Source organism: Plecotus auritus, assembly GCF_963455305.1.
Source record: "Plecotus auritus genome assembly, chromosome: 2".
NCBI lineage: Eukaryota > Metazoa > Chordata > Mammalia > Chiroptera > Vespertilionidae > Plecotus > Plecotus auritus.
In genome coordinates, this window is record NC_137771.1 from 50,635,283 (window position 1) to 50,662,222 (window position 26,940).

A 26,940-nucleotide genomic window follows, 5' to 3' on the forward strand; every position below is an offset into this window, starting at 1 on the left:
ACCTGTGTATGTGCCCTCATCTGGAATCAAACTCATGACTCTGATGCATGGGAGGGCACTTGAACTACTGATCCACACCAAACAGGGCCTGGAGGTACCCTGGCCAGGTGGCTCAATTGGTTGGAGTCTCAACCTGTACACCAAAGGATTTCCTGTTGGATTCTAGGTTAGGGCACATACTTAGGTTTAGGTTAGATCAGCCTTGGGCAAACTACGGCCCGCGGGCCGGATCCGGCTGTTCTATCCGGTTCTCTTGCTCTCCCCTCCGCTCCTTTACTTTGAATTTATATTAGTTCACACAAACACTCCATCCATGCTTTTGTTCCGGCCTGCCGGTCCAGTTTAAGAACCCATTGTGGCCCTCAAGTCAAAAAGTTTGCCCACCCCTGGGTTAGATCCTGGTGGGTCAGCAAGTGCAGAGGCAGCCTACTGGTATTTCTCTGTCACATGGATGTTTCTCTCTCTAATAATCAATTTAAAAAACATCCTCAGGTGAGAATTAAAAATATATACATATTAAAAAATTTTCAGATCTAAAATTTTATTTGGTCCTTTTTTAAATTTTATTTTTCATCTACAGGTCACATTCAATATCCTATCATCTCTCTCTCTCTCTCTCTCTCTCTCTATATATATATATATATATATATATATATCTATATATATATATATATATATATAGATATATATAAAGAGGTAATATGCAAATTAGGCCAGGACACCGTAACGGGTCAAGCAGACAGGAGGAGGTTGCGCGCACAGGTGAGGCCCCGAGCGGAGACGGAGACAGAGACAGGGGGGCCTGCCTGAGCCAGCACGGCAGCTTGAGCGGCCCCGGAGCAGACACAGGCAGGGGGGCCGGGGGATGCTGCGAGTCAGGCGTGGGTCCGGCCCGCTGTGGTGCGGGTCCAGCCTCCCGCGGTGCTGGTCTGGCCTGACTCCTGCAGTGACTGGCGCTGCGCGAGTTAGGTGCGGGTCCCGTCCCCCCACGGGGTGCCTCCTAGCATGGCAAGAGGCGGGGCATCATACACTGGGTCTCTAGTATATAATAAAACCCTAATATGCAAATCGACCAAACAGTGGAATGACTGGTCACTAACTGACCACCAGGGGGCAGACGCTCAATGCAGGAGTTGCCCCCTGGTGGTCAGTGCGCTCCCACAGGGGGAGCGCTGCTCAGCCAGAAACTGGGCTCACAGCTGGCGAGTGCAGCGGCGGTGGCAGGAGCCTCCGTGGCAGCACTAAGGAGCAGCAGGCTGAGCGATAGGAAGCAGCAAGCAGGCGGGTGGTAAGGAGTGAGGGGTCCTGGACTGCGAGAGGGTACAGGCTGGCTGAGGGTACCCCCCATTCACCTCCGGTGCATGAATTTCGTGCACTGGGCCTCTAGTAGTTTAATAAGACAATTGTGAACCAATTGTTCACAATTATATTTTGATTCATTCTGCCCAAAGTAATTGAGAGCATTATGTTTTTGCAAGACCTCATCTAGTGCTTTGATTCTAGGTGGTTTGAATACTAGTAATGACTGCTAATATTTATAGGGTGCTTTTTCTACACTAGATATTGTGCTAAACACTAAACACCTCACATGCATTATTCTATTTAATCCTCACTCACATCCTCACAACAATCATAAAAGAAAGGTAAAATATCTTACAGATAAAAAAAACTGGGACTTAGAAAGTAACTTGTCTGAGGTTACACAGTAATTGCACAATAGGATTCCAACCTGACTTTAGAGCTCACAATATTAAAGTATTACACCATATTTATTTTGTAATCTCAACACTAATGCAGATGAAAGTTTACCGTGTCTTTAGAATATTTATTTAATATCAATCAATAAATACAAAGACAAAAATTTTTACAAAACCCATAATTTTTATCTCAATATGCAACATAGTTCACATTATTACACACCTTTAAACAGAAACACTTTTAGCATACAAACACCTTGGAAAAAATTATAACCTGATCCAATATTTTTCATAGCTAAGGTTTCTGGGCAAAAAATATTATTTTCTGTCCAAATTTGTAATAAAAAGATAGCAATTTCAAATGGAAAATTATCATTTTATAGTACAACATTACACTGAGAAATCAGAACATCATTGAACAGTGTTTACCACATCCTAGGCATTATGTATATCTTTACACTTAAGAAATGGATATTACACAGTTTATCTTGGAATAAAATAGGGAAGGGAAACTGCTTCGATTTTGTGCCAAGTCAAACCTAAATTAGGAGAATTTTGTATTAAGATGAGAGGTATTTATACTGGTACTAGAGGCCTGATACACGAAATTTGTGCAAGGGGCTTGGCCCCTGCCGCCGCCGCGGTGGCTGCCTCTGCCGCGGTGGTTGCCTCTGCCTCGGCCCCTGCCCGCTGCAGCTTCATCTGGAAGGTCGCTCGGAAGGACAGCCGATCTAATTAGCACATTATGCTTTTATTATTATAGATTTTCTTCTAATAAAAAGCCAGTGTGCCCCCAGCCTGACATTTACTTTACAAAGTGTTTTGGGCACTGATTCTCAAAGTTGGCTGAATACTGGAATCACGTAGAAAGTTTGAAAAATACTGATACCTATACTATATATACCACCGATTTTCAACCGGTATGCCACAACAATTTTTAAAACATGCAATACCTATTTAGTCAGGGGCACTGACCTCTCTTCCCTTAGGTTGTCAAATAAAAAAAATAACAACCAACACAGCAATAGCTGTCCAGTGTGACTGAATCAATGTGATTTTTGTAAGACTGGCAAAAATATAATGAGATTTTTTGGTGTGCCACAGAAATATTATAGGTAATTTGTGCCATGAGATGAAAAAGGTTGAAAATCACTGCTATATACCATCCCTCAAAATTTGGATTTAATTGTTATAAGGTAGAGCCTAAGAATACATTATTAAAAGCTCTCCAGGTTATTAATATGTAACAGTTTGAAAAATACAAAATACTAGCTTAGAGAACTGTTTCATAATCAAAGGGGTCAGTCTTCAGCTGAAGGACTCCCCATGACTTGATTTTTGGGGGTGGGTGATTGTTATTTTTAAGTATCTGTTAGGTGTATCTCCCTTAATTAGAAAATAAATTCTTTAAGGGAAGAGGTTTTATGTTATTCATCATTGTCTCTCCATACCTAAAATAATGAAAGGCTCATAGTAGTTGCTAAATAAATATCTTATGAATGAATACATGATTGTCTTATACTTATATATTTACTGAAAAAAATGAATGACTGAAGCAGTTAGGATACATTTTTAAGGCAAACCAAAGTCTTATATATACACCTTTTAAAAACACATACATATATAAATAGATCAAGAGTAGAAATAATATGAGTGCAATATTTAGCAGTTGAGAATTCATTGAGTTTTCAAATATTCTTCACATTCTTAACTTAAAAACAAAAGTGACCCTACACAACTAATTCTTTAAGCTAATATCCATATCTATACATTCTGAGAAGTTTTTTTTAAAACACAGAATTAAAGCTTAATCTAGCTGAACATGTCAGTTTCAAAATTCAAGTAAATACAATTTTAGTACACACGATGATAGCTTTTCCAGATAGCTGTATAAAAAAACAAAGATTGATTTCTGTTAAAATATCTGGTATCACCTATTATTATTTTCTCTCAGTTGGGATCCACTAGTTTCTTAGCAGTCTCACATTGATAAAAACTATTTGGCACTTCTTTGTACAATGCACTTTGTTTAGGAAAAAACTAATTAATAAATAGACTTCCTTTTAAAAAAGTAGCTGGATTCTTAGATATGGCTTTACTTACTTAAGTTCCACAAGTATTAAATAATTTGTAATTCAGTTAGTATCTCATACTACGAAACTTGGGTTTTCTTAAAATTAGCATTGGTTGCTTGATTGTAGGTTTGTCACCAAAAAGTGCTGCTTCACTTTCCGTGGTTGGAAATCTTTTCTGATATATCAGTGGATATTCCTTCTGAAACTTAAAAATGACATAAGCACTTAGAGGGTATTTAACATTATTATACTAGCTGAAGCCAGTATATATTTTAAATTGCCTTTCTCAAAGATGTACAGTGGAACCTCATTTCTCGAACTTAATTCAGTCAAGGTTCCAAAAGGCTATTTGAGAAGCGATTTGTTTGAAAACCGAATCATTTTGTCCCATTAGAAATAATGTAAATTGAATTAATCCATTCCAGACCCCCAAATGATTCCGTTTTAACCTTTCTTATATACAGTACACGTCTAAGTCTAAAGTACTGTTAATATATAAATAAACACTTCTTTTCTTAAATTTATGGAACCACACTTACTAGCCTTAAAGGAATTTGTCATATACCACTGCCTCTAAAATGCTATCACCTGCTAACTGCTTTTCCTTTATCCAATCAACAAGTTCTTCTACCTATTCATTTGCTTGTGGTTGTTGTTTTGTGAGCACTTTCACACCCTTAGCAACATTAGCAGTCTTGATGGCCACTTTATGTTTTAAAATTGTGTTAATCATAGCAACAAAAGCATTCCCTCCTTTGTTTGTTGCCTGAGAGACACTTTTTGTCATGCTGAGGTAGCAGCATGAAAGGGCTGCCAGGTCAAAAACTGAAGTTTTGGTTGACAACTGAGACAGTTTTCCTGTGCACAACTTGGCCCAGAACAGAACTGTTGGAGCTGGGAGACATTCAAGAAACAAGGTTTGATTGTATTACAGAGATGCATACCTTTCAACTTATCCTTGTTCTCCCTCTGCTTTCTCATATACAAAAGGTACACTGTTGAGATTTCTTAGATTTCAGTATTAACTTTCTAGGATTCTCTTCTGTTAAATCTCCCCCTAATCTCCAGATCTTCTTCCTTCCCACTGATAAAGCCTATGAAGGTCACAGGGGTCTATTATACTTCAGAGACTTGAAATTGAACTTATCAGAATCATGTGGCTACTGGTTCTTGATGTAGAGCTAAAAATTCTAAATGGTAATGATGAGTCACTAAAAAGTTATGTAATAATCCAAATTTTGTAATTGTTTTACCATCCTAATCCAAACCATAATCATACAGAACACTAGAAGTAAAGGAGTGTACTTGTTATTATTATTAAAATTTAAGAGCAAAGAGTAAAATCAGGCAGGTAGTCATATGCAGCTTATATATCCAATTAAAAATATCAAAACGAGAAATTAAATGCTAAGTGTTATTAAGTAATAATCAGCAACGGCATTTTAAAAATTACATGATTGAGAATTTGCTCATCCTCTTACCTGTTTTAGTTTTTTCCTTTTCTCCTTTAAAGGCAAACTCTTGCTTTTAATAATATTCTCTAAAAGTTCTGCAATTGCATCTTGAGAGGTAGAAACTTTTTGTTCATCAAACTCCTGAGCACTAATCTGCTTACAGTATGAATATGTTGGCAAAGGAGCAATCAGTCCATCTCCAGGATTTTTAATCTGTAGTGAACAAAATGATACAAAGTCTATTAATTCTGGTCATGTTCCTATTTGATAAAGTGTTCTTTTGATGGCTTTTAGTACCTAATATTTTGCCACCAAACATTCAATACTTTAAGGTTTAAATTTCAGCTCCATAACCTACCAGCTTTGATTCAGTAAGTATTTAACTTTTCTTAGTCTGTAAAATGTCCCCTGATTACATGAAATAATGTGTAAAAAGCGTTTAGCACACAAAAAGTATTAAATAAAAGTAGCTATCATCATTGTAACTATTAATCATGGGTTTTATTATTTTAACTACAAAACAATAACAACTGAAGTGGTATTTTAATGCATCTTAAAACATGAACGTTTGACATAGTAACAGTTAAAAGTACTCTTCAGTTTTTGAGGTTTAATGATATGGGTTGAGCCCATAACATCCTGTTGGCAAAAAAAAAAAAAAAGAAAAAAAAAAGAAAAAAGAAAAAAAAAAAGAAAGTATAGGGGATAGTTGTAATTGTAAGCCAGGACAATATTAGAATGGTATGTATGGGAAGTAACATGAATATATGTGCTGGGTAGCCAAAGACTGAATGTAGTAGACAGCTGTTGTTTTTGGCTGCTCAGTACTCCTTCTCTCCTCCTCGTAAACAGTTCCTCCCCATTGTACCATCACAATCCTGACCTTTTTTGAAGAACAAGATCCTCTCTCCAAGCTACTCACTCTCAATCATCCAAAGGATATGCATTTAATCTAGACTGGGCCAGAGTCCACACTAAGAACTTTTCAAATTGGAGATGGAGATTTGCTCTTTTTTCCTTTGGATTGCAAACGTAAGTTTGTAACTCAAGAGCTTTAATTAGCCATATTCCCATCATGTTGAAGGGCCATTTGTCAAATACAGGACCAAAATGGAAATAAGAGATGGAAGGATGAAAAGAGAGTCCTATTGCTATTTGAGTCCCCAGATTCTGTCTACAGTGCTGACTTTTAGAGGTTATTAATGTGAGCTGATCAAGTGTTCCATTCTGAGTAGGCTAGTTTGAGATGAGTTTGCCACTTGCAACTGACTTAACGCAGAGGATATTTTTGTTTGTTTCAAACTATAAGAGAATATTTCTTTGAAAAACCACAGAGGTAGAAGAAGTAATTCGTATAAGAAGTGGGCTTAGAAAAAAAGTTATAGAGGCAAAGGAAGGGCCCTTGGAGCTTAGAAGTACGGAAGGTAAAGGTGAGGCACCTAGAGGGGAGGGAAGGGGTTGGAGGAAGGGAATGGCGCGGGTGTGCACCTGGGAAGGAGAGCATCTAATGCAGATAATTTTGACTTATAATACATACAAGGCCCCTTTTTAAATAGTCAAGATGTTTCTCCACTGCAGTCTGTAAGTAAGAGGGTACTTGAAGAATTTCCTGATGATGATCCATTAAGAAAGAAACTAATCTTGCAGCAAGGAGCTCATCAAGATCCACTTCTTCGGCACAGCATAGCACACACCGAGAAAAAGTGTGTATCATCTAAAAACATATTAAGAGATGTGAATTTAAAAAAACCTAAGGTTTTATATAAGTTAGAATATCAGTAATTTCTGGGTAGCAAATAAGCAGGCTTCAGATTAAAAATGAGAAAAATAATTTTATTAGAAAGGTAAAAATGTCTACTCTTCTTTTTAAAGTATTTGTTATATGTTTCCTTAATATAATTCCATTTAAAGGCTTAGCTTTTAACTTTGTCACAATTTTGTCAGCAAACACCATAGGTCCCATTAATACCATATAGATATTATGCTTAAAGACTATTAGAGAGCAACGACTTATTACATTAATCTCACAAAAACACAAATCAGGAGACTATAATAATATAAGTGTAATATGCTAATTAGATGGGGCGACCTTCCAGATGAAGCCAGGGCTGTGAAGGAAGCCTGGGTCCTGGGTGCCAGAGAGAAGCTGGTGCTGGCAGCGGGGGAAGGAAGGCCTACTCTTGCACGAATTTTGTGCATCAGGCCTCTAGTATAACACATAAATGATAATGGTTACAAAGAATCTTCAAATTCTGGAATACATTTTATATTTCAGAGCTCATTTACTCTCATTCATATCCCTATACTAGGTGTACCGGTTAATAATGCGGATTTTTATCAATAAATGGAGTTACACATATGTTGATATATATGCCATTTGATATGTATGCTATTTTGTTGTTTTGACAGCAAATTTCAAAACTTTGTATGTCAAATTTGCTGACGGTGTTAACATCATAGATATTTTTACGCTTAAAAATGTCGAATTTTGTGCCAATAAAAGAGCATTTCCGGGAAGTTTTAATTCATTATTTTGAAGAAAAGTGCTGCTGAAAGTTATCGTATACTTCGGGAAGCTTATGGTGAACATGCTCCAGCTCAAGATACTTGTGAATGCTGGTTTAAATGCTTTAAAAGTGATGATTTCAATGTGAAAGACAAAGAACGTCCAGGTCAACCGAAAAAGTTTGAAGACCAACAATTACAAGCATTATTGGATGAAGATGAATGTCAAACTCAAAAACAACTTGCAGAAAGATTAAATGTTGCTCAGCAAACAATTTCCGATCATTTACAAGTAATGGGAAGATTTTAAAAGAAGGAAAATGGGTGCCACAGCAAATGAACAAAAGACAAATGGAAAACCGAAAAGTCATCAGTAAAATGTTGCTTCAACGGCATGAAAGAAAGTCTTTCTTGCATTGAATTGTGACTGGCGATGAAAAGTGGATTTTTTTTGAAAATCCCAAATGCACAAAATCATGGGTTGATCCAGGTCAACCATCAACATTGAATGCAAGGCCAAATCGATTCAGAAAGAAGAAAATGCTCTGCATTTGGTGGGATTAGGAAGGTGTGGTGTAGTATGAGCTTCTAAAACCAGGTGAAACCATTAATACTGATTGATACCAAAAACAAATAATAAATTTGAACCACACTTTGTGAAACGACCAGAATGTGCCAGAAGACACAGCAAAGTTATTTTGCTTCATGATAATGCACCATCACACACTTCAAAACCAGTTAAAGACACGTTAAAAGATTTGTGGATAGAGCATTGGCCTGCGGATTGAAGGGTCCTGGGTTCGATTCCAGTAAAGGGCGAATGCCCGGTGGCAGGTTCAATGCCCAGTAGGGGGTGTGCATGAGGCAGCTGATCAATGATTCTCTCTCATCATTGATATTTCTATCTCTCTCTCCCTTCCTCTCTGAAATCAATAAAAATATATTTAAAAAAAAAAAAAAAGAAAAAAGATCTTGCCTGGGAAGTTTTAACCCATCCGCAGTATTCACCAGACCTTGCTCCTTCAGAATGCCACTTGTTCAGATTGATGGCACACACACTTTCTAAGCAGCACTTCAAAACGTATGAAGAAGTGGAAAATTGGGTCTCTGAATGGCTTGCCTCAAAACAAGAAAAGTTCTATTGGGACGATACCCACAAATTACCTGAAAGATGGGGGAAATGTGTAGCTAGCGATGGACATAACTTTAAATAAAGCACTTTTGATGTTTCTCTTGAAATTATCGTGTTTTCTTTGATTACAAAATCCGCATTATTAACCGGTACACCTTGTAACTCACTAGCTTATATAAGTCACACACACACCTCATTCTAAAATAATTAGAATATCAGAATTCTGTTTTAAGTATTTTTCCCATAATATATGATGAGCATACTGAAATGAAACATTTTTGTTTTTATTCCTGCATGTGAGGCAGGTTTCCTATCTCCTTCCAAAGCTTAGTCCTCAGTGTTTTATTCTTCTTTCTCAGCTTTGTAGAGCTCATTTACTCTCATAGCTTCAACTACTACCTCTTCCAAAGATCTGCCTTCTGCCCTGAACTTTCACCAGACTCACATTTCCAACATTCTGTTGGATAAATTCACTCAGATGTCCCATAACCTCACACTCAAAAAGTGTAAAAACAAAATTATCCCCTTCCTACTCATGTCTCTAATTATTTTCATAAAATATCTTCTTTCAAAAGGTGGTGCTACAATTACTCAATAATTCTTCCTCCTTAAATTAGGTCTATCATTGTAAAAGAACTGTCCCTAATGAGTGGAAAAATAGAGCTTAGCTCTAAATTCCTTGGTACAAAAACCTCTTGTAAATTGAAGCTCCATTGTAAAGAAGAGTTAGCTCTTGAGAGAAGAGAAGACAAGAGAAGAGAAGAGAAGAGAAGAGAAGAGAAGAGAAGAGAAGAGAAGAGAAGAGAAGAGAAGAGACTACATTCAAGAGTTTATACTACAATCAATATCTGCACATAAATACCTCTGCCCTCATCCTCATATACTAGTAGAACCTGAGATGGCTGCATAGTAGTTTCTTTCAACTCCTTGACCACAATGATGTGCCATTCTAATTCACATAATTTATCAAATACAGCTTACCACAATCTCTGAAACACTTAGACTTACTATACATGCATTTCCATTAACTTTCTGCTTCAGAGTTAGTGCCCTTAAGTTTCCAACAATACCTACATCTCCTCTTCCTTCCCACCAAACAGAATTGACACAAGGCAATAAAATATGGTCCGATTATGAAGTGATATAGGATGAGTGAAGAGGAAAAAAATCAAGATGTGAAAGTGTAACAGACTGGGCACAAAGGGTTAATATGTCAACATTTTATTTCTAGGAAATGTTAGACTTTTAAGAGCATTTCTAAACAAAGAAACTAGGATGTCAAGACCACGACATCACTCAAGTAGTACTTGTAGATGGTTTGGTTTCCTTTTTTTTTTTTTTTGGTTTATGAACCAGGGCTTATTCTTTCCTTAAGAAATCAACTTACCAGTGATCTTGTACCCATTGCATCATGAAGTTGGGGCATATCAACATTTTGACTCATCCGAGAAATCATGCGCATTAGAAGTTGAAGCTTTCTACGATTTGGTGGGGGAAGTAACAAGCAACATAACTGTAGTGCATTGATGGCAACCCTCTCTAAATGAGGTTGCAGCAAACCTAGAAAGCAAAGTCCCCAACCCCGAAAAAAATAATAACATTAGTTGCTTTCATACTATTAGCACACAGAGTTACTTAAAGAAAGTAAAATAATATTTCAGTATTTCATTTCTTTTAACTATTCCTAGAAATTTCCACATTCTTCAAAAGCATGATTAAGATTCTCATTAATTTCTTCATAACTTATTTGAGTATTAAAATCCTACAGTTATTACAACTAAAGTGAGTCAGAATAAGTGAAATTGAAAAAAAAGAAAGTAAGTGCTTTAGGTAAGTAGTAAAAATCTTGGTTATATCACAACAAGTCTTTTACAGTAAGAAACTTTCCTTTTGGAGGGAGAAAAAAAAGCAATTTCAGAGAAGAAAAGCCAGGTAAGCAAAAATAGTTAGTAAACACTAAAAGTTAATATTACGTGCAATGAAAGCATCAACCTTACTTTGTGTGCCAGTCAACATAGAAGAGGCTGAAGGTAAAGAATTTCCTGAAAGTTCTATTGTACTTTTGCAGAGTCTTTTATTGATTGTGGCACTAGACTCTCCATGTTCACCTTCCATAGCTGTTTGCACACTTGTGCTGCCTTGTCCAAGATTTGGTTTCATGATAATTTCAGCCACTGGCATATTGATATAACTATTCCTCCTCGTACTACTTCTTAAAAGTAAACTCTGAGATCTACAAAGCTGTTTTGACTTGCTTTTCCCATTATATAACTCCTCTTGGTCTTGAACAGTCATAGTAGAGGTTCTCTTAAAACCAACACAGAGTGGTTTTTGAATACTTTCCTCTGAATGAAGATGCATTATGGATTCCTGTTTGATCTCAGACTCTAAAAATCGTTTATTTTGTCCTTCTATGTTCAGAACAGATTGATGGATGATATTGGAGACCTCTTTACGTGAACTCCCTGGCAAATCTATAATTCCTTCTAAAGAATAGCACCTTGGTTTGATGTTAGAGGATAGAGCATGCATACTACTTAAGCCTATTAAATTATGACAGCTTCCTCCTATTATGTCATTAGCACTGGTTCTTCTGTTTTTTAAATCAACTAGCTGCATTTTCTTAACACATTTTTCTTGAAATCCGTGATCGCTTATCTGCATTCTCTCAGTAGTATTTGATTCTTCATTGTTTTTGTCTTTACGAAGCAGACTGAGAAGAAGACACTCAGTTGATTTGAAGGAATTCAAACTGTTTAAGTGAAGGATTTTTGAAGACTGTAGATCATCTTGGATTTTATGTATCCCACTGGGTCTATCTGAAAATGTGATGTAGCCACAAACAACTACCAGGAAATGAAACAAAAATTAAGATGCAACTGTATGACAGTGGACAAAAATAAAACAAAAACAACAGTAAAGTTAAAAAAAATAAGGCATCACTACAGTACATATTGTTAGTATAATACAAATAGCAGTTGCTGAATTCAGAAGCCACTTAAACAGGACACATGCAACATTCAGTTACAAAGTGCAAGACTGACTAGAGGTTTTCAATTTGTGATACCAGTAACTAAAATTTATTTCAACAATTGAATTAAATGGATTGAGTCAAATACATTAAAATATCTGCTCACAGTCTAAAAGTATTAGAAAGCTTTTAATTATAACTAACATATAGTATAATAAAATATATATTTGATCTGTTTCTGGTTCTTGGTAGAGAGCTCCTAAAATCCTTGGAATTTCTGGAGTGAAAGGAATCTTCTGTTATCCTATCTAATAAAAGAGTAATATGCAAATTGACCGTCACTCCAAGACACAAGATGGCCGCCCCCATGATGGCCTGCAGGGGAGGGCAGTTGTGGGCAGTTAGGGGTGACTAGGCCAGCAGAGAAGGGCAGTTGGGGGAGACCAGGCAGACAAGGGAGGGAAGTTGGGGGGGGACCCAGGCCTGCAGGGGAGGGCAGTTGGGGGGAACCAGGCCTGCAGGGGAGGGCAGTTGGGGGTGACCAGGCCAGCAGAGAAGGGCAGTTGGGGGAGACCAGGCCAGCAAGGGAGGGAAGTTGGGGGGGACCCAGGCCTGCAAGGGAGGGCAGTTGGGGGAAACCAGGACAGCAGGGGAGGCCAGTTGGGGGGGACCAGGCCTGAAAGGAGGGCAGTTAGGGGAGACCAGGCCAGCAAGGGAGGAAAGTTGGGGGAAACAAGGCCAGCAGGGGAGGGCAGTTGGGGGGGACCAGGCCTGCAGGGGAGGATAGTTGGGGGGGGGACCAGGCCTGCAGGGTAGGGCAGTTGAGGCAACCAGGCCAGCAGGGGAGGGCAGTTAGGGGTGACCAGGCTGGCAAGGGAGGGCAGTTAGGGGTGACCAGGCCTACATGGGAGGACAGTTAGGGGTGACCAGACTGGCAGGGGAGGGCAGTTAGGGGCAATCGGGCCGGCCAGAGAGCAGTTAGGTGTTGATCAGGCTGGCAGGCAGAAGCGGTTAGGGGCAATCAGGCAGGTGATCGGTTGGGAGCCAGCAGTCCTGGATTGTGAGAGGGATGTCCGTCTGCCCGTTTAGGCCTGATCCCACTGGACAACTTTACTTGGCCTTCCTCTGTAAATGGGCAGTCGGACATCCCTCCAGGGGTCCCAGATTGGAGAGGGTGCAGGCTGGGCTGAGGGAACCCACCCCCCCCCACTAGTTCATAATAAGCCTATTAGAGCAATCTGAGTTTATGCTAATAAGGGGACTTAGGGCTGGCCTTGTTTAGAAGATTGGAATCCTCAGCCCTAACTCAGACCTCCCTGAAGGGGTTGGAGAAGTAATGTAATCACCAATGACCAATGAATGAATTAATCATGACTATGTAATGAAACCTCAGTTAAAACTCTGAAACAATAAGTTTAAGGAAGCTTACGGGTTGGTGAGCACATGGATGTACTTAGGCGGGTGGCACTCCTGGAGAGGGCATGGAAGCTCTGCACAGCCCATAATTTACCCTGTCTCTCCTCCCATTTGGCTCTTTCAGACTTGCATCTTTTATAACACACTGTAACCATTAAGTAAAGCACTTCCCAGAGCTCTGAGTCCCTGTAGTGAATTATTCAACCTGAGGGGTTTCATGCTAACCCCTGAATTGGTAGTTAGCCAGCGGTAAGGGAAGGGTGGAGAGTGAGTAAGCCTGAGGACCTCATTTGCAGATAGTGCCTGAAGTTAGAGCAGCCTTGTGGAACTCAGCCCTTAATCTGGGGAGTCTACACTAACAATGGGTAGTCTGTATCAGACTTTTTCTTTAACTTGTGGGGTCTTGGCTAGTGTCAAAAATAAATTGAATTGTAGGACACCCGATTGATATGGAGAATTGGTGTTGGATTAATATATCTGAATTATTGGAAAACAACACAACAGCAATCGGTATTCCTGAATTTAAAAATAAGTTATAGCTTGCTGCCTTTCTATTTACCTATACTATACTTTTTGATATTTTAAGTTATGGGAGACTTGAAAACTTTAATGAAATAAATTTAAACAATAAGTAAAATCCATACATACCCAAAATGTTCACAAATAATTCATAATATTCAAAGGTAAGTAGAGGTTCAGGGAGATCTTGAAAATAATCTGCAATTGTTCTAAATACATCTCGTTCAAATCCAACATAAGTTGGATTATTCATATCATTACTTCTTGGCCCTAAGAAAAGGCAAAAAAATATAAGCAATATTTTTAAAAAGATTTTTAAATATACTTTTAAAAATATGAAACCTGTGTTTCATGAAGGAACTATGTTTAATAACAAATTCTGTCACAGTTCAAACATTTAAAGGGTTGTGCACACCTCATTCCTTCTCATCATCTTTTCAGCAGAAGTCACTGCAATTACTACCATTTTTAAATATCTATAAGCCTGAAAAACTGCATATAAAGCAAAATTGGAAATATATTTTAAAAGCATTAGGGAAGTTTATTTAATGGAATTTTACTACAATTCATTTTAAAAAGCAAAGAATATTTGGATAATGCAAATAATTCCTACAAATTGTTTTTGCAAATTTACATTTTCATGAATAAATTTTGCCTGACATGAAACATAAGCTTAACAAGTTTAAACAATATCTTTACATTTGTTTTATTAGCTAAACATTATTGAAATAACCATGCCTACTCATAGTGTTTTCTTCAGAAATAAGATCTGATCTCATGTTATAGATGAGGAGAATGAAGCTCAGAGTAACTTGCTCCAGATGAAAGAGCCCTTGGAGGCAAAGCTAGAATTAGACTTTAGAGCAAGCATGTCAAACTACGCGGCCCACAGGCTGCATGCGGCCCACAATGAATATTTTTGTGGCCCAGCCAATACCAAATTATGTAAGAAACGTTTTAATAAAAATTTCGTAACTTAATTTTTACAATATCCTGTTATACATAATTATTAATCACGAACTACAACGTTTGCTAATTACTATAATGTGTTGCATTCATTTCCCTTATGCGCAAGCGCTCCATTTCTCTCCACTAATACTAGTAGTGAATATTTTAGCAGCCGATTGCCACATCATTAGTGTTGGACTGACTTACTTGGTGTGTACAACAGGAAATATTTTGCTTTCGGAGAACAAGAAAAATAGGTTTATTTGCATTATGCTTATTATTCAGTGTCTGATAAGTTAATGCTCAAAAAAAATTAATTTTTATTAAAATGTTCTATTATTTTATGTTAATGGTAACTCATTTTTTTCAGCCGTTTGTATTCAACATGTCTCTATCGAAATAAACCTACATTTCTATGAAAATTGAAACTTTTGTTTTTTTGTGGCCCACATAAACTTAAACCTTGTTTATTTGGCCCGTGTTAGCCTTTGAGTTTGACATGCTTGCCTTAGAGCAATGTAAAGTGAGAGCAGCATCCAGGACCTTGAGGTCCAACATTTCAAATGTGGTCCATGGACTATATAATGAGAATCATCCAATGTGCCCATTAAAAATATAAACTCCTCTATACAGATGAGAATCTATGGAGGTAGAGCTTGGAATTACTGACCTAGAAATGTTTGTTTCTGCTTTATTAATCTAGTAGTTTCTAAACACTGATCTGGGCTTGCCCTAAGGATCTGGAGGCATAGTTAAAAAAAAGATTCCTGACAGGTTGAATCAACTGAATCAGAATCTTTGGCAAATTTTCCCTAGTGATTGTGATATACATTCAAGTTTGAGAGTCAGCATGCTATCTTTCAAGTTAAAATCCTTCTCTTCCCAAATCCAAATGATTTCTTATTTCTGTTTCTAAACTTTTGTATGGCTCCACATGTGTGAGTACACACACTAAAAAAGGATTAAAGAAAACAAATCATATATTACACACACATTTAATAGCATAAAGGCTAATATGGGTTTTATGTAGAGCAAAATCTTTTTCTAAGGAGGATATAAGAAATATTCTTAATATGTAGAATAAAAAGTTGATAATCAATAGAAATTTTCTAAGATGAAATATTTTACTGGAATTAAAACTATACAACTTATAGTTAGAGTATCTATGCATTAGAAAACTTTTCTAAGCCTTAGTTTTCTTTCTAGAAAAAAAAAGTAATAGTATACTGATCACTAATTCTTATATGTGACAGAATAACTGAGGGGGATTAAATAACAAGTAAACGTCTCAATACTTGGCTACATATACTGTCATTAAAGTGGAATTCAGTAAATTACACTTTTGGTATCATTTAGGTATAACATGGACTGGGAAGAAAGGGAAGACACAAATCTCTCAAGATGGAGCATCAGAGAAATACCTGGAAGTATGCTTATCTGACCTGCAAACCATGAGCCAAGGTATGAGAGTGGAGGGCAGTGAGGTAGGGGGAAGGTAGAAAGGAAAACTCAAAAATTTTAAGTTTATCACCAAGATCTTTACCTCGATTTAATAAATAAAATCTTTCTATAACATACATTATTTACTTCACTGTTCTGTTATTTTGTCATATTGACACCCAGTGGACAACAAGGGAATATATACTTATATTGAACATTAATAGTAATTTTATAAAGACTAGAAAAATACCTTTGTAACAAAATATTAAAATATAACTTAACTTTTGATGATTTAGACTCACACACCTCTGTAAATTTTTAAAATTGCTCTTGAAAGCAATTAGGGTTTTATACCTCATTGGAATCTTAAATTATAAAAATCAGTTATCAATGATCACTGTGAAAAAAGCTTGATGACAATGTTAAAAAATAATTTGCTGATTAGTAACAAGACTTTTTTTCACAAAAGTCCCATTAGTATATCCCGGCAATTTTCAACCTTTTTCATCTACACATAAACTAATAAACTGATCATTAAATTTTGCAGCACACCATAAAATATACTTTTTGCCGATCTCACAAAAAATATAGGTATACTTTTGATTGACTTACAAAAAAAAAAATAACAATAATCTATCCTTTTTGCTCCAAAGTAACTTTTTAAAAAATTAAGTATATAAGGATTTCTGATACCAAGAATTAACCAATCAGACACAACCTTATTATGAGATGTGCCCAATAAGATACAACACTATTACATTTATGGTCCAAGAGAGGGCATTCACACCAAATGGCTATTCCTGTGTTGACTATTATCATTTTTTTATTTGACAATTTAAGGGCAAAGAGGTCAGTGCCCCTGACAAAATAGTCAGGTATTGTATATTTTAAAAATTCTTGCAGCACACCTGTTGACTATCCCTGGTATATCCTATAGAGTAGAAGCTTGTTCATGGAACACCTGAATGTTAAAGCTGTGTACAATGGTAAGGGGTTTGAAGTGGATTTAATGAGACTTCATTTCTGATTCAAACTTTCCATTTATAAGCTGCTTTACTTACAAGTTGTTATTTGAACTCTGGTTCTTACTGAGACAACTGATGTAGATTATACCAAAAAATCATTTGAGATCTTCTAGCCTATGATTTTATGATTTATGAAAATTGAGCCATAAATTATGGGCTTGAATTATAAAACACCATCTGCAAAGAAAAAATTAAGGGCTCTATAACATACTCCATATGGAAAGAAATGTAACCAGTTCTACTAGATTTTCATTTAAACATCAAAATAAATTATATGCTTTAATCTTATCAGAAATTTAATACATTATTTAAAAATATTCCTCTGTTCTTATTAAATACTATCAATATAAAACATATATATATATATGTATTTGTTTAACTTACAATTTGCTAGGCACTTCATGGCAGATAATACCCAATGAGGAAGATCATCTACACATAAAAAAAAAAAAAATAAACATTGTTTAGTAATTCACGTTTTTGATAGTGTATTTAAAACTTAATACTTACCTCCAAATCAAGGATTAATTATTTTATGGGAGGTGGTTAGGAAATAAATTAACATTAATCTCTACCCATTACCACCATCTTTTCTTTATCCTCATTTCTGTTCTGACTATAGCTATACTGTATTAATATTACTGATTGGAGAGAGACCTATAATTGAAACAAGGTATATTTGATTATTAGTGTGCTTTCACAGTGAGGCCTGCTTCAAATCTTTTCATTGTCACTAATTGAAATATGCTGCATAAAATCTAGCAGTTTTTTTATACAAACATAAAAACCATACAAACACTTGACTTGAAAAGTTTATAGCTATAAAGAATAGAAAGCTTGGATGAGAACATATACTGTTACTTTACATAATGAACCACTGGGATGGTCCAAAGACAAATGCATATGTAACATAACTCTTAAGTTTGGACATTTACTATTTGTTCCTACAATTAAAACCTCAAAGTTCTTGCATACAAAAAGAAACTCAAAGTAATGGCATTTCAATTAATTCCATAGATAGCAATTGATTATTAAAAAATTACTCAAGCCCTGGCTGGATGGCTCAGTTGACTGGAACGCCATCCTGTGCACCAGAAGGTCACAGGTTCGATTCCTGATAATGGCACATACCTAAGTTTGGGGTTTGATTCCCCATCAGGGTGGATATGGGAGGCAACTGATTGATGTTTCTCTCTCCTTCTCCTTTCCTCTCTCAAAAATCAATAAACATATCTTCCCATGAGGATGAAAAAAATAAAAAAGACAACATTTTGAGTACATTTATTGATATATTTATGTTTTCTAATGTCTCTGCCTTGAATTATTTCCCTGATTTTCCTATATCTTAAATCAATACATTATATAAATATATATAATAACATAAAAAACATATACATAATACAAAGCCAGAGCTCTTTAGAGTACTAGTGTTGAGAGATTGGGCTTATTTTATTGTGTTACTTCCGTTTTGCATATGTCTTGACCCCTTTAAATTTATATGCTCATGTAAGCTCCAGGAAGGCATGGCCATTTTCCTCTTGTTCATCACTAAATCTTGGGGACAATGCCTGGCACATTATAGGTCTTCAATAAAATGTGACTAATCAATGGTTTTAATATTTGTACTAGAGGCCTGGTGCATAGATTTGTGCACTGGTGGGGTCCCTAGGTCTGGCCTGCACCCTCTTGCAATCCAGGACCCCTCAGGGATGTTAGAGAGCTGGTTTCGGCCCCATCCCCACAGGCCCGATCCAGACAGGAGGGAGCCCAATCCCCACAGGCCCGATCCAGATAGGAGGGAGCCCAATTGTGTGCGTTGAGCATCTGTCCCCTGGTGGTCAGTGCGCATCATAGGGACCGCTTGACGGGTCGTTCAGTCACTTAGGCTTTTATATATATAGATACCCTTTTTTGGATGTTTAACTGTGCCATTTAAAAAACAAATCATGAATCTATCTTAAGAACTAAAATAATATATGATATTCACTTAAAAAATATTCCACTGTGATTGCTAAAGCACCCGTGATAAAGCAATAGTGTCCCTGATGCTCTTCAATTAAACTATTCTGCCTCCTACATTGTGGTCTCTGTGCACCCCCACAATAGCTAACAACTTTGTTCGCAAGTTTAAAAAGAGTCCAACTTCTTTTATTGATACGAACCTGACTTGTCTTGTAGTACAACTACTCCATGTTTACTTGTATTGGTCATGTTGTACATTATATATTGAGGAATCACTTGTTTTGGGTTTATGACTTCTTCTAGGGATGACACCCCTAAAATGGTTTGCAGGCTAAATAGAAGAAAGAACACAAACATTTTCCTCCATAAAATAAGTACAATAGAATATAAATATAAAAGGGTTTGGCAAACAAATAAAGCCCTCAGAGTATACTGTTTTTGTTTTTCCTGAAACCAAACTTTGAAGGCTTATATTTAGTATCTAATTTTAAAAACATTTATTTTTATAACTTTTTAAGGATTCCAATATAGACTCCAATATACAGCTACAATTAAAAAACAACACACCAAGTCATACTGAAAATATTCTATTTCTACTATACTAGAATTACAACAAAAAAACTAAGAAACACATATACAGGTTAAGTTCTAAGCTTTGAGAACTAAACTGCTCTTTTGCATTACCATATATGGATGAAAAAAGGAAAATTGAAATTCTAAACATCTGTGGAACTTGGTTTATTTTAGCTTACTAGTTCAGAATAATGTATCTCCAAACTTCTTCAATATCTTTCTGGCTTATTTCTCTATTATTAACTGAGTTTTCTTGATCTTCATTGATTATTTCACAGTTCATGTTTTCAGTATTTTCCTGAAAAGAGAATTACTTTGGGTTAATGTTATGCTCAAATTAAGGATATCTTGAACTAATACCACTCCATGAGGATCTCTGAGGTGTTACCTGGTGAAATAATGTAACATAAAGCTTTTGGTTTTGCAGTTGGGCAAATCACCCTCAAATAAATTTAAAATAAAACACGCTTAAATCATACAACTACTATTTCAAGTATGTCTCACTACCACTTTTTATTACTGTTTCTATGAGTTCCATACATTTTTAAAGTATAATGAAAGTTAAGAGTGTCAAATACTGGCTACAAATATTAAAAAATCATTTACTTTTAATGATTCTATTATTAAGCACATAGTAGTTATATTTAAACTAGTGATTAGTAAAAAGGATGTTTTACCTGAGAGAATTGTAATCCATGCTTTTTAGGAGTTCTACGAGATAAGTTTCGTAATTTAAAAATACTGTCTTTATCTTTGGAAAAGTTCTCTATGCTGTTTTTTCTCAATTCTGGATGCCTTCGTGGAAGAGTTTTAAGTGGAGAATTTGCAGGAAATCTGATTTAAGAATAATAAGCAATTAAATAATGTACTTACTGTTTATAAACAACTTACTGTTTATTTATCTTAAAAATCGCATAAAAACTGATTTACATTATCAAGGAATAAAAAGTCTATGTAGATTTTCCCATTAAACCTTTAAAGTTACTTTAATAGTTTCCTGCTTTCTTTAGTACACTGGCTATTTTAAGTTTATTTCTGGATAATTCAAGGTTATTATTAAATCAATTGTGTTGGGGAGGTATCATTTACATATAAAATAGTTTAGAATGTTACATTTTCTAGTATTTTCCTCAAGTTATCTAATTTGTATATATTTTCTGCCCTTTGTGATTGCTCTAATTTCCAGAAGTTGGTCTGTTACTTTTTTTAAATGTTTTTATTGATTTTAGAGAGAGAGGAAGGGAGAGATAGAAACATCAACGAGAAAGAAACATTGATTGGCTTCCTCCTGCACACCCCCTACTTCAGATTGTGCCCAAAACCTGGGCATGTGACCCCACTGGGAATTGAACTGGGGACCTTTTGGCTCATGGGTCGATGCTCAACCACACCAGCTGGGCCACTTTTTTTTATTATATAGCTTTTTCCTTTCATTTTAATATAAATATTTCAAAGATACAAAAAATATATATACAGAAAATAATATAAAACATCTATGTATGTAACCATCAACCAATGCAATTAACATTTAACCAAATACTTCATTAAGTGTTTTTTTTTAATCCTCACTTGATATTTTTTCCATTGTTTTTCAGAGAGAGTAGAAGGTAGAAGGATGGAGGGAGAGGGAAAAGGAGAAACATGACCTGAGAGAGACATGACTGGTTGCCTCCCTAACGGGCAGGGAGCGAACCTGAAGTCTAGGTACTTGCCCTTGACGGGAATCAAATGCACAACCTTTCGGTGCTTGGGCCCATGCTCTAACCATTGAGCAACACCAGCCAGGGCATCTTTTTTTTTTAAATGAAAGGAATTATTTGCTTATTCTATATTTCTCTTCCTAAGGGAAATCATTAACCTATAGTTAGCATATTTCTTTCTTGTTCATGTTTTTATACTTTTAATAAACATACAAAAACAGTATATGGTTTGGTATTTTTTCATTCAGTGGTATCTTTTATCATACACTTAATTTATGCATAAGTTTTTAAGTCAACTTAAAAGTTCTTTCTTATTCCTCCATCCTAAAATATTTTCTTATATTATCTCACAAGAGTTGTATTTTCATATATAGTTATTTAATTCATATATGTTATTCCAAGTTCTCATATATGTATGGGTTTGTATTCTCAGTTCTTAATTGTTTTAATTTAATTTAAGCCCAGATACCAGGTTAAGGCAATTCTTCCCTTCTTGTTCTTCAAAAGTACCTTGGACCTTTACATTATTAAATAAACTTTAGAATCTGCTTGTCAAATTCAACAATAACAATTATATAGAGGTCTTGAATAAAAATGCACTGAATTTATCAATTTATGAAAAAGTGACTATTTTACCAAGTATTCTCATTCATGAAGAGGATATCCTTCTCCATTTATTATCTTCAATTTTATAATTTCCCCCAGGAAGGTCTTATACATTTTTGGAAAACTTTATTATGTACTTTATAGTTGCTATTGTAAAATACTAAGGCAGAGGGTCTAGTTGAAGAGTTATGTAGAATTCCAGTTAAGAGAGAATAATGGTCTAAAAAAAAGAACATTCTTAGTGGAGAGAAAAGTGGACAGAACAGAGAACTACTGAGGCAGCACAATAAAAATCATTTTATAATTAAATCATATTTAAAGGGGAGAAGAAAGGGAGTCAAGGTATCTACAGGGAAGATAGTGCCATTCTTTCAGATATAAATATAAGACAAAATTTATATTTTGAGATGATAGTGATTTTCTATTTGCTATATTGGAAGTGTCTAATAGGCAAAAAAAAAAAAAGTGGCTAAAACTCAGGAGATATATATATTTTTTTAACCATGATTTCACATAATTTCCTTTGTTTTTCAGGAGAGATATTTTGGTTGGAGTTTTCCAAGTCATAAGAAAAGTAGGTGAAGGCATAGCATAAGATTACTCAGGGAGAGAGGTGAAGAAAAGTCTAGGACCTTGCAAACCAGTAACAACTAAAGGATGAGCAGCAGCAAAGGAGCCCACCAAGGTGACTAAGTATTACTTAAGAGAGGAAAGATTTCTAGAGTGTTATACAAAATGAACTGTTCATATGCCCCTTATTGCAGTTTATTTGTACGGCATAAGTCATCTTTGATAACATAGGCAAGAATCAATTTCTAAGATATTTCACTTGAAAAGTACCAATTCTACAGAGAAAAAAAGCGTGGATATTAGAATCCAAAGACCTAGTTTAAGGGAAATAAAACAAAGAATCCTGGGTGCATGAGAGAAAAAGCAATTATGTGGCCTGAGAGACTCAGCAAGGCTCCACGCAAACAGGCTACAATAGAGCTGACATGGGAATGTATTTAAGTAGTTTGATAAATGGGTGCAGTGTTTCAAGGTGGAGGAACATATTCAGACAGAGGTAACATGATTTGTTACAGCATGGTCTCAGCTTCTGCATCGGTAAAAAGGAGCTAACACCTACCTTTCTTAACTATTACAGTGATTAAATGAGAAAACATGTAAGTCATAAAGCAGGGTCTCTGATACACAATAAATAATTATTCTCTTTAACCAGTGGTATACAGTATTTCTTCTGTTATTTATTATATAAAGTTTGCTAATATTTATCTTATCACATGCATTCTTAAATTATATAAGATCATGGTACTTGAAGGCAAGGACCTGTGACAATTTGTCTTGTAATTCTTAAATCTATGAAATTAAAGTTTAATAATGATCTGTCCTTAAAATGTTATAGAGCTTTCAGAAGTGCTAATCTCTCATTTCTTCCCAATTCCCTATTTTATTATATATGCTATCTAACATTTTAAAAGTTTGAATTGTGCAGCTATTAACTTTAACTTCTAAATGGTCTTAATTACTAGTAGACTAAGCGCAGTTCTCTACAGAAAATATAATTACTTCTAAAGAAGCTGCTGTTTTAGTAAAAGTATACTGAAGTGGAGTTAAACTTTAAGTAATGCGGTTTTCCAGTTATTTCTTTATTCAGTACCTGAATAGCTGACTGTTGTCATAAAGATTTTCTGATCCCCATTTCCCTTTGATATCTTCAATTACATGATTCTTAAGAAATTTTCTCAATAGTTGGATAGTCTGTTGCCTTGTTACTTCAGGACCAAAATTATTATTATTTCTTAATAGGTCATAAAGCCAATCCACTGCTTCTCCTGCTGTGAAACAATTGCCATATTTTTTGAAGTGTTGTCGGTGTTTTCTTAGAGGCATTCCTGCTCGAAAAGATGTGGTAACTTCATTCCACTGCAAAAGAAGTAAAATATTTTTAAAAATTAACAAAAATGAAATCTTACTGATTTAAAATAAATTAGACAATGGAAATTCTTTCATTTACATCTGATTACATCATAAAATTCATGAAGAAATCATTCACCTTATTGGTGCTATAGAAAATTTGATACCTCATACAGATTTATTTTAATTAATCCTACTGTTGTGATAATATTTTCATGTAAGTTTTTTGAATAAAAGCGCTTCATTGGCTGGTTGGCTTATTTAGGAAACCTGGGAATAATGAAGAGCTGCAATAAACCTGTCCTTTAGTCCTCAACAGAGGATTGATTCCTGTGGTTTAAAAAAAAAAAAAAAAAAATCTTCAATATTAATAGTATGGTGGTAGCATTTGTGTCAGACGCTATGCTTTGCATTAATCATTTCACTTTAATTCTTGCAATTCTATGAACATTATTATCCCAATTTTAGAGGAGAAGCACAGAGAGAGTTAATAATTTGACCAATGTCACACAGCTCAGTGATGAACCCAGGTATTCTAACCCAGGTTTGATTGACTCTAGCACTTGAGCTTGTAACTACTATGCTGGCCACAAACGAAACTCATGGCAGGCAGTAGTTTCACTGGTAAAACACCTTTAATATTAAAATAGATTATATATTTACTACAGTATCTCTTATGTGAAGATGCCAATATTGAACATGGAACAGATGGGGTGAATTAAGTAAATTTTAAGTCCATTGTGTATTTAATGACACTGTGATATGTCTACATTTTTAAAAGACACATTTTCCAAACTGTCCCCAAATCACCCAAACTTTTAGGTTTGTGACACCTCTAAGGTGGAACATGAACGTGGTGGTAACACACACTTTTTATTTGATCAATCTTACAGAGGTCAAGAAATCTTATTTGTAAGCCCAGCCTAGCCACTGCTCGCTGTGTGATGATGTACCTAACCTATGTGGCCCCAACATCACAACGCAAAATCTCACCGCTGAAAACACAAGGTCCGCGTTCCTTTCTTTCTACACCTCCATATTTCACTTACTTATTCAACAAACATCACGAGCTGCAACCGATCCTCTCGATAAGTTGTTTCTTATTCTGCATATCATAACACACTTCCACATATATGTCCTCTCCAGAAATGTCACAGGGTGGACATGTATTATCAGCCCCACTTTACCTGGAAACTGAAGCTCCAGAAGAGAGGTGACTTTCCTAATGTCATATAACCAGGGAGCGGGCACAAACCCAGCGATGTACCAGCAGTGTTCCGGATGGTACCTCAGATATCCCGGGTTTATTCGTTTAGACGGGGTCAGCTGTTACCTACTGGCATTCGGCCGGTCCGTCCTGCATTAAATGCTACAGAGCCAGCCACAGGAACCTGCCAGGTTCGGGCCGGCCCCCAGTCTGACCCCGCAAAGCAATGGAACTCATAGGAATTCTTCTCGGAGCCTGTGGCTGTAGGAAACCAGGCGTGGGGAGCGGCTGCACTCGGACGTTCCAGGGCCGCCCACAGCACCCGGGCAGGAGCCCCTAACAAGGCGGGAGTAGGCTGCGCCTTCGCGGGGTGCTCGGAGCAACCGAGGGGGGCAGACTCGCCTCGCAGCGGTTCCGCGATCCCCCTTAATGCTTTTTCAATCTCCTTCCAGTGCACCCAGCGGCTCTGGGCGCCATCCCTCCGCCAAGGTAAAACGATGAACACTCTCCCGTAAAAATGGTGGCGGCCATCACCCGGGCGGGCTATGCTTACCAGCTTGGTGGCCCGATAAGGCCCCGGAGGCACACTCCGATTCTCCATGCCTTCCGCCCTCCGGCCCTGAGGTCTGTCAGCGCGGGGTGCGATGCATGGCGGTGAAAGGTTACACTACGACTGGATCCAGCCCGCTGTGTGGCAAAGCCGTCCTCCGGCCGCGCCGCCGATTTGAATAACGCAGTGGCTACGCTGATTGGCTACGCCTCTGGTCACGTGACGCGCCGCCGACCGGGCGCAGCGGGCGTGGGCGGCCCAGGCGTTTCGGACCTGGAGCGGCGCGGGTGCCTGGTGCCTGCACTGACCGCTCTGCTGGGGCCGGGCTGCTGGCACGGCTTTCAGGCCTCACCCGCCCTCCTTGGAGCTGTTCCATTCTCCCTCTCCAGGTCGTGGGCGAGGCGGAGTCAAGTTCCCACACTCAGGAAGGGTGAGGCGGGTTTCTCCCACACCAGATTGTTTGAAGTCCAGCCTTTGGTTTAAGGGAATTTGAAAATTGAAAAGAAGAAGCAAACCCTGTCTATTCCAGGATCTTGAGTCTTGGTTAGCAAGCAAAACAACGCCGCATCCCAGAGGCATAGTTTTCACCTGAAAAACCCCTTGGTTTTGCTTCTAAAAAACTCCCGTGGTATTTGCTGCAGTACCATCACCCCGTACCTTTACGCAGGTGCCTTAATTCCATTCTCCCAGTGCAAAAATGTAGGTTTACCCCTTTGCCCCCATTGTTTGGTGAATGAGGCAATTTTCATAAGTACACACAGTAAGGACTTGGGGACGGTTATGTGAAACTTGCCAAATTGCTTCCCCTAAGAAAATCTACTTACCATCTGTAATAATCTATAATAATAAAAGCATAATATGCTAATTAAATTGGACTTCCTTTGGGACGAAGCCGGGCTGCGAGGGAAGCCCAGGTCCCAGGTGTCAGAGGGAAGCTGGTGCCGGCAGCCAGGGGAAGGAAGGCCTACTCTTGCATGAATTTCATGCATCGGGCCTCTAGTCTTCTGTCTATATAAAAGGTTAATATGCTAAGTGTCCTTCCCTCCCTCCAGGTAATGACGTCACATAGCAACACCTGGCTTCCTCTCCCTAGCCACGACTAGCCTCCTTGCAGTTTCTTCAGCCCAGGAACACGACTTGCTTTATACCCAGGTGGGAAACATTTTACACTTTAACCAAATGTCTGTGAAGCATTTTCCCATGCCTCATCTCATTTGATCCTCACAGAAGTCCTGGAGTAGGT

At 37.0% G+C, this 26,940-nt stretch overlaps 1 protein-coding gene across 1 annotated transcript; it reads right to left on the reverse strand.

The window, feature by feature from the left end:
* Positions 1–1,867: 1,867 nt before the first annotated feature.
* DEPDC1 (DEP domain containing 1) lies at positions 1,868–25,763 on the reverse strand. The gene is made up of 12 exons (XM_080655622.1): positions 25,701–25,763; positions 23,684–23,949; positions 20,395–20,551; positions 19,897–20,015; positions 19,345–19,475; positions 17,567–17,614; positions 13,899–14,039; positions 10,861–11,709; positions 10,251–10,423; positions 6,764–6,940; positions 5,254–5,439; positions 1,868–3,977 (listed from the first exon to the last, which is right to left on the reverse strand). Exons 1-12 carry the CDS (start codon positions 25,746–25,748, stop codon positions 3,837–3,839), a joined length of 2,436 nt encoding a protein of 811 aa, XP_080511748.1. The 5' UTR covers positions 25,749–25,763; the 3' UTR covers positions 1,868–3,836.
* Between the last annotated feature and the right edge of the window lie 1,177 nt (positions 25,764–26,940).